Source organism: Lepus europaeus, chromosome 7 (genome assembly GCF_033115175.1).
Source record: "Lepus europaeus isolate LE1 chromosome 7, mLepTim1.pri, whole genome shotgun sequence".
NCBI lineage: Eukaryota > Metazoa > Chordata > Mammalia > Lagomorpha > Leporidae > Lepus > Lepus europaeus.
In genome coordinates, this window is record NC_084833.1 from 83,609,500 (window position 1) to 83,617,347 (window position 7,848).

The window sequence follows — 7,848 nt, forward strand, 5'->3', positions numbered from 1 at the left end:
TATTTAAACCCTATAAGTCAAAATAAGTTTCTTATCTGAGGAATTTCCTTTCACCCAACTCATGTTTTATTGGTATACTGTTTTATATACTGACATATGGGATAAATATGTAAGTATAAATGAGAGTAATAATGGTAGAAAAGTAAAAACAATGTATTTAATAGTGGGAAAATTGAATCACTTATCTCAATAAAATGGGTTTTTTTCAGCTATAAAATATTTATTGTCTTCTATGAATGGTAGGAAGGGTAACTTTTCTAACTTGAGAAGAAAATTTTGACTATCATAGCACTTAAATGTTGACTGTCAGAGAAATAATAGCTAATGTCAGACATTTTGCTTACCACCCTCCAACTGAAATAATGTAACGTAAATATGTATACAACATGAAAGACAAAAGGCTCTGCTGTTGTCCTATAATTTGGGCAAAGGCTGCAGTGAAATAAATTGTTAAAGGTACTCCATTTTTCATCTTCTCTAGCTTAAAACACACACGTGTGTGCATACGTACACACACACACACGCATGTGTGCATACACACACATACACACACACTCACCCCTAGGGAGCTTAAGAGGCATTTTTTAAAAAAAGATTTATTTATTTATTTGATAGTCAGGGTTGCTTTTTTTTTTTTTGACAGGCAGAGTGGATAGTGAGAGAGAGACAGAGAGAAAGGTCTTCCTTTTTGCTGTTGGTTCACCCTCCAATGGCCGCTGCGGCCGGCTCATCGCGCCAATCCGAAGCCAGGAGCCAGGTGCTTCTCCTGGTCTCCCATGCAGGTGCAGGGCCCAAGGACTTGGGCCATCCTCCACTGCCTTCCCGGGCCATAGAAGAGAGCTGCCTGGAAGAGGGGCAACTGGGATAGAATCGGCGCCCCAACAGGGACTAGAACCCCGTGTGCCGGCGCCGCAAGGCGGAGGATTAGCCTGTTAAGCCATGGCGCTGGCCTGATAGAGTTATACAGAGAGAAGAGGAGAGGCAGAGAGAGAGGTCTTCCATCCGCTGGTTCACTCCCCAATTGGCCACAATGGCTGGAGCTGCACCGATCCAAAGCCAAGAGCCAGGAGATTTCTCCGGGTCATCCCACACAGATGCAGGAGCCCAAGGACCTGGGCCATCTTCTACTGCTTTCCCAGGCCATAGCAGAGAGCTGGATTGGAAGTGGAGCAGCTGGGACTCGAACCAGCGGCTGTATGGGATGCTGGCACTGCCGGTGGAGGCTTTACCCCCTATGTCACTACACCAGCCCCTGAGGCATTCTTCTTCTTCTTTTTTTTTGCCAGAGTTAGACAGTGAGAGTCTGCTGTCCTCCTGGGCCACAGCAGAGAGCTGGACTGGAAGAGGAGCAACCGGGACTAGTAGCCGGTGCCTGAGGCATTATTTTTAAAAGAAAGGGAGAAAAGACTTGAGAAAGGCATCAAGATTATGGGACCAAGTATTTTCTTTTAAATATGTATTTATTTACTTGAAAGTCAGAGTTACACAGAGAGAGAAGGAGAGGCAGAGAGACAGAGGTCTTCCATCCGCTGGTTCACTCCCCAGATGGCCACAACGGCGGGAGCTGCACCGATCTGAAGCCAGGAGCCAGGAGCTTCTTCCTGGTCTCCCATTTGGGTGCAGGGGCCCAAGGACTTGGGCTGTCTTCTACTGCTTTCCCAGGCCATAGCAGAGAGCTGGATCAGAATTGGTGCAGCAAGGGTGCCAACCGGTGCCCATATGGGATGCCAACACTGCAGGCGGTGGCTTTACCCACTACACCACAGCGCCGGCCCCCAAGTATTATTGTTTAATCATTCTCATAGGAAGAAAATACTTTTTAATTGTCAGAACTGTTGTTTCCTTCCATGAAGAATTCCACATAATTGTGGCTACTGTGGATAAGGAAAATCTGAAGAGACCGGCTCATTATTTACCATTACTTGTCATTTCAGTTGAAAGAAGCAAGAACACAGTTTCTCAGAGAGACCTTTTGAGACTTATAGAACACAATTTCAAGCTTGTTTTAATTGTATATTCAATAAGAATATTCATGGGAGCTTATGTGATATTCCTAGTCAGCATTTTATTATTTCCTGGGAGGGAAAGTCTTCAGCATGGTATTTAAGTTTCTGATACTGAGCTCTTTCTAAACAATGTCACCTTTTTCTTTTTCAAATATTTATTTTAGAGGTAGGGAGAGAAAAAGAGAAAGGAAAGAAGGAAAGGAAAGAAAGAAGAAAGCAGAAAGAATAGAAAGAAGGAAGGAGGGAAGAAAGGAAGAAAGGGAGGGAGGGAGAGAGGGAAGGAGGGAGGAAGAACATGCTCCCATCTTCTGGTTCAGTACTCACATTCTCACAATAGCTAGAGCTGCATCAGGCCAAGACCAGGAGCCAGGAACTCAATCCCGGTTCCCTGCATGGGTGGCAGGGTCCTGACTACTTAAGCCATCACCTGCCGCCCCCTCGGATACACATTATCAGGTAGCTGTAATCAGGTGTGGAGCCAGGACTCAAACTCAGGTACGCCAATGTAAAATACAGATGTCCCAAGTGGCATCTTAAGTTCTGCATCAAACGCCTGCCCCACTTTTTCTCTAGAGCAAGTTTTCAGGTAGAAAGAGTGAAGGTTTTGATATATATTATAAACCTATAAAGAATTTACAGTAAAATCATAGAAAAGATTTTGGGAGCCATTATTGTGGCATACTGGGTAAAGTCTCTTTCTGCAAGGCTGGCATCCCAAAATGGGTGTGGGGTGGGTTGCTGTTCCAACTGCTCCACTTCTGATCCAGCTCCCTGCTAATGGCCTTGGGAAAGCAGCAGATGATGGCCCAAGTGTTTGGGTCCCTGCCACCCACCTGTGAGAACCAGATGAATCTTCTGACTCCTGGCTTCAGCCTGGCCCAGCCCTGGCCATTGTGGTCATTTGGGGAGTAAACCAGCAGATGGAAAACATCTCTCTGCCCCCCCTCCCCACCCACAAACTCTTTCAAATAAATAATCTTTTTGTTTTTCACACAAAAAAAATTTTTTTTGTTTCAAAATGATTTATTTATTTATTTTAAAGGCACTTAGAGAGAAATACCCCGATGTTCCCTTTGCGGATTCACTCCCCAAATGGCTGCCATGGCCAGGGCTGGGCCAGGCTGAAGCTAAGAGCTTGAAACTCTATCCAGGCCTCTCAAATGGGTGGCAGGGGCCCAACGACTTGGGTAGTCTGCTGCTACCTTCCCAGGTGAGTTAGCAGGGAGCTGGATTGGAAGTGGAGCAACCCGGAGCTTAGAAACTGTGCTCAGCTTAAGCTCTCTCTTTCCCCTGAGAGATCATCTAATGACAAACCTTCTCTGCATTCCTGGGAGAAACTGTCTTGTCATAATGTCCTTTGAATATATTGTTGGGTGTTATATTAGTTTGCTGTTGCTGTGGTAACTAATTACTACAGACATAATGGTTTAAAGCAACACAAATATATCATTTACAGTTGTGGAGGTCAGAAGTCTCAAATGGATTTGAATGGGCCAAAATCAAACCACTGGCAGTGTTCCTTGCCTTTTCTAGCTTCGAGAGGCTGCTTAGATTCCTAGGGTCACCCCACTTCCCCAAACAGCAGTGTAATATCTCTTTGACCTTTCCTATCCTTGCATATAGGTTTGATCTTGTTTTATCAAATTTGACAATCTCTGCCTTAATTTTTTTTCTTATTTAAGAGAGAGAGAGAGAGAGAGAGAGAGAGAGACTATACAAACATATATCCTGCACTCTGGTTCTCTTTGTAAGTGACTGGGGCTGGGTTGGGGCCAGAGCTAGCAGCTGCGAATTCAATCCAAGTCTCCCACATGGGTAGCAGGAACCCAATTACTTGAGCCATCACTGCCACCTTCCAGGATCTACTTTGGCAGGAAGCTGGAATGAGGATCCAGAGCCAGGAAAATCAAACTCAGCACTCCGATGTGGGACGTGGGTGCTTAACTGCTAAGCTAAATGTCTGGTCCCAAGAGTCTCTCCCTATTAATTGGTGTTTTGACTGCCTATATTAAATGTTATTGGCTTGGTTAGGTTGAGTCTGTGATCTTGCTATGTATTTTGTATTAGTCCCATGTTTACTTTATTACATTTCCCTTTCTTCTGGGTGCTATTATTTAAAATTCCATCCTTCCTATGGATGTAACTCTATTAGCTGTAACTCTTTGTTTTCTTTTTTTTCCCAAAGAAATCTTTTACTTAAGGAATAGAAACTTCATGCATTTCATAAGTGCAACTTTAGGAATACAGTGATTCTTCGCACCCTGCTCGCTTCCCCACCTGCACTCCGACCTCTCTTCTTCTTCCCTCTTCAATTCCCAGGCTTATCTTATACTAAATTCTATTTCCAACTAACTTGATACACTGAAGATTATTTACAGTAATCAAAGAGTTCAATAATTGGTAAGAAAAAAAAAGGGTTTCTCAACAGTCAAGATAAGGGCTGTTCAAAATCATTCCATCTCGAAATTAATTTCAATTTTTTTGAGAAACTTAATTCACTTAAAGAAGCACCCAAAAATGATACATCTTTTGGGAGCACTTAGACATAACTGCAGTTTATGAGACATAAGAATATCCTCCACTTAATATACTAAAGGAAATAAATATTTGGGAATAAGCTTAATCATTAATTAAAGAAGCACCAAGAAAACAAGCATGGAGTTGGACTCTTTGGCATAACTGAAACTTATAAGATATAATAATACCATCCACTTAATACACTAAAATGGAATAAATCTTTGAAAACAGGTTTTACTTCTAACTCTCCTAATGTAACTCTTTGATAGCATAGGTCCTGCATGAGAAGTTGGTGCACAGTGACTCTTGTTACTTTAACAATTAACACTCTTACGTATGACATCAGTGATCACCTGAGGCTCTTGCCTAGGCTATGGAAGCCTTTTGAATCCACAAGCCCCATCAATATTTAGACCAGGCCATAAGCTAAGTGGAAGGTCTCTCCTCTCTTCAGAGAAAAGTATACCCTTCTTTGATGACCACTTCTTTCCACTAGGATCTCACCCATAGTGGTCCTTCTAGTTGGACAATTTTGTGTCTTGACTTTCCATACCTGAAATGCTCATTCTAGTAGAGAGTGAGGATTCTTGTTCCACATCCATACCATCACTTGTATTGATAATCTTATAACATTTTAGCCTATCTTTGGAATAGTAGTTTCTCATTCTGGTATTTATTTTGTAATTCTTTCCTAACTTTTTTCTAAACATTAATTTTCAATGTTTCTATATTCTTTCTTTCAGATTTTGTATTAGACACAGCACTCATATATACTCAACTACATCTGAGTCACCCACCCAAGTCTAGGCTATTCAGTAGACCTCAAGGAGGTAGAGCCAGCCACCACCTGAGGAACAGTACCAATTGCAGACTCACTGACCATCAGAGCCTGGACAAAGCTGCCACCCACAGTGGAGTGCCCCTGGTGACACAGCAAGCCTAAAAGGGATTATTACCTTATTTGCAAAAAAACCCTAATTGGTGGATCCTGCTACCTCCTAGAAACACCAACTCAGATCTTCAAAGGTGGACTTTTCTTCCATCCTGAACCATCTTGACTTAGCTAAACATTGAAATTTGGCTGCTTATTACATCGAAACTATGAAGTCTAAGGCCCATCGTGCTCAGAATCCAAATTGCAGCATAATGGTATTTCACCCAACCAAAGAAGAGTTTAGTGATTTTGATAACTATATTGCTTACATGGAATCTCGGGGTGCACACCGAGGAGGCCTGGCCAAGGTCATCCCACCCAAGGAGTGGAGGGCCAGACAGAGCTATGATGACATCGATGACATCTTAATAACTCGCCCCCTCCAGCAAGTGGCCTATGGCGGGGCAGGTGTCTTTACTCAATTCCATAAAAAGAACAAAGCCATGACTCTGAGCGAGTACCGCCAACTGGCCAACAGCACAAAATACCAGACCCCAGCGCACCTGACTTTTGAAGAGTTGGAGCGAAAATACTGGAAAAACCGTCTCTATGATGCCCCGATCTATGGTGCTGACATCAGCGGCTCTCTGTTTGATGACAACACAGCACACTGGAACCTCAGGCGCCTGGGCACCATTCAGGACCTGTTGGAGCAGGAGTGCGGCGTGGTCATCGAGGGAGTCAACACGCCCTACCTGTACTTTGGCATGTGGAAGACCACGTTCGCCTGGCACACGGAGGACATGGACCTGTACAGCATCAACTACCTGCACTTCGGGGAGCCCAAAACGTGGTACGCGGTGCCCCGGAGCACGGGCGGCGCCTGGAACGCCTGGCCGGGCAGCTGTTCCCGGGCAGTTCCCGCAGCTGCCAGGCCTTCCTGCGGCACAAGGTGGCCCTCATCTCGCCCAGCGTCCTGCGGCAGAACGCCATCCCCTTCCGCCGCGTCACTCAGCAGGCTGGCGAGTTCATGGTCACCTTTCCCTACGGCTACCACGCGGGCTTCAACCACGGCTTCAACTGCGCCGAAGCCATCAATTTCGCCACCTTGCGCTGGATCAATTATGGCAAAGTGGCCTCTCAGTGCAGCTGCGGGGAAGCCAGGGTCACCTTTGACATGGATGCCTTTGTTCGTATCCTGCAACCCGAGCGCTATGAGCTGTGGAAGTGCGGCCAAGATCGGACGGCCCTGGACCACACGGAGCCTACGGCACGCACCAGCCCGGAGCTGACCAAGTGGAAGCAGGATCGCGGGCTCTGGAGGGCAGCCCGAGGCTTGGCTTCCAAACTTGCTAGGTCCCTGGCTGCAGGCGATGGTACTCGCTGCAAGGCTCCCCAGCGCCTACGGGCTGCCGGGGAATCTACAGCACAGCCAGCGGGCATTGCCCACAGTTCCAGGAAACCACAGGCAGCCCCGCGGACTTCACTGGGTCCCTGTGCCCCAGAGGTCCTCTCAACTGTCACACGTGGCTGTCGGCGTCGCTCTAGGGAACTGGGGCTGCAGGAGCCAAGCCTCCAGTCGCCAGCAAAGAGGCGCCTCTCGGTCAGAACAGGGCGCACAGCTGCGCGCTCCCAGCCTCAGTCCTCACCTGAGCGTGGTATCTTGATGGTCAATCCTGCACCAAGCCTGGGGCCGCAGCTCCCCGCTTAGGCTTCCGGGAGCTGCTTGGGCCCTGTGCCCTGAGCCCATGGGCCCCCTTCATACTCCCCTGTCAGCTGCATGGAGGTTTGCTGACTGTCACTTTTACGGGGCAGAGTTCTGAATGAGTTTGCATTAACCGGTCCTGCAGAGAACGCCCCCATGTTGGCGTGCCCTGAAGCAGCACTGCTGAGTGCCTGGTAGTTGCCAAATTGCCCATCCATGTTCTTCTGCTCAGACCCTGGCATGCCTTGGGACTTTGACAACTTCGATCTCTCTAGTTGAGGTTCCATCCACTGGCCATTGCTGTGTCTCTGAGAATCGGGTTCTGCCAAGGTTTCCGGAATCTCGTCTACACCCATCTCCTGCTCTCTTGGGCCTGCAGGGGAGGCTGCTGTGCTTCCAAAGAGTCCTGGACTTTGGTTTTCCTTCCATGTCTCCTCTACCCCCATCATCCTCAACCATTTCTTGAAAAATGAAGCAGTTTTGAATTAGGTTCATAGAGTCACAGAAAGAAACGGACGACCTAAGTTATGGTTGCATTTAAAATGCACTGTCATCAATATTCATTCACAAATATTAAAGATAACCAAATGGTAAACTCTGCCTTTGTTTCTGATATTTTACTTTAAAACAGCTGGGGGAGGAAGGGTTATTCTTTTATTCATCTTTCTTAATGATTTCAAAACCTTAATGGCAAAAGTGTTCATGGGCTAATTACAGTGGGAGGTGATGATGAGTGGGTTTGTTGG

The 7,848-nt window shown here is 46.2% G+C and overlaps 1 protein-coding gene across 1 annotated transcript in view; it reads left to right on the plus strand.

The window, feature by feature from the left end:
* The window catches only part of LOC133763875 (lysine-specific demethylase 4D-like), a 31,411-nt gene extending 24,303 nt beyond the window's left edge, over window positions 1-7,108 (plus strand). Inside the window, 2 exon segments of the mRNA XM_062197586.1 lie at window positions 5,267-6,258; window positions 6,261-7,108. Of these exon segments, the coding sequence (XP_062053570.1) occupies window positions 5,625-6,258; window positions 6,261-7,108 (1,482 nt within the window). The 5' untranslated portion in view covers window positions 5,267-5,624.
* The last annotated feature ends 740 nt before the right edge of the window (window positions 7,109-7,848 follow it).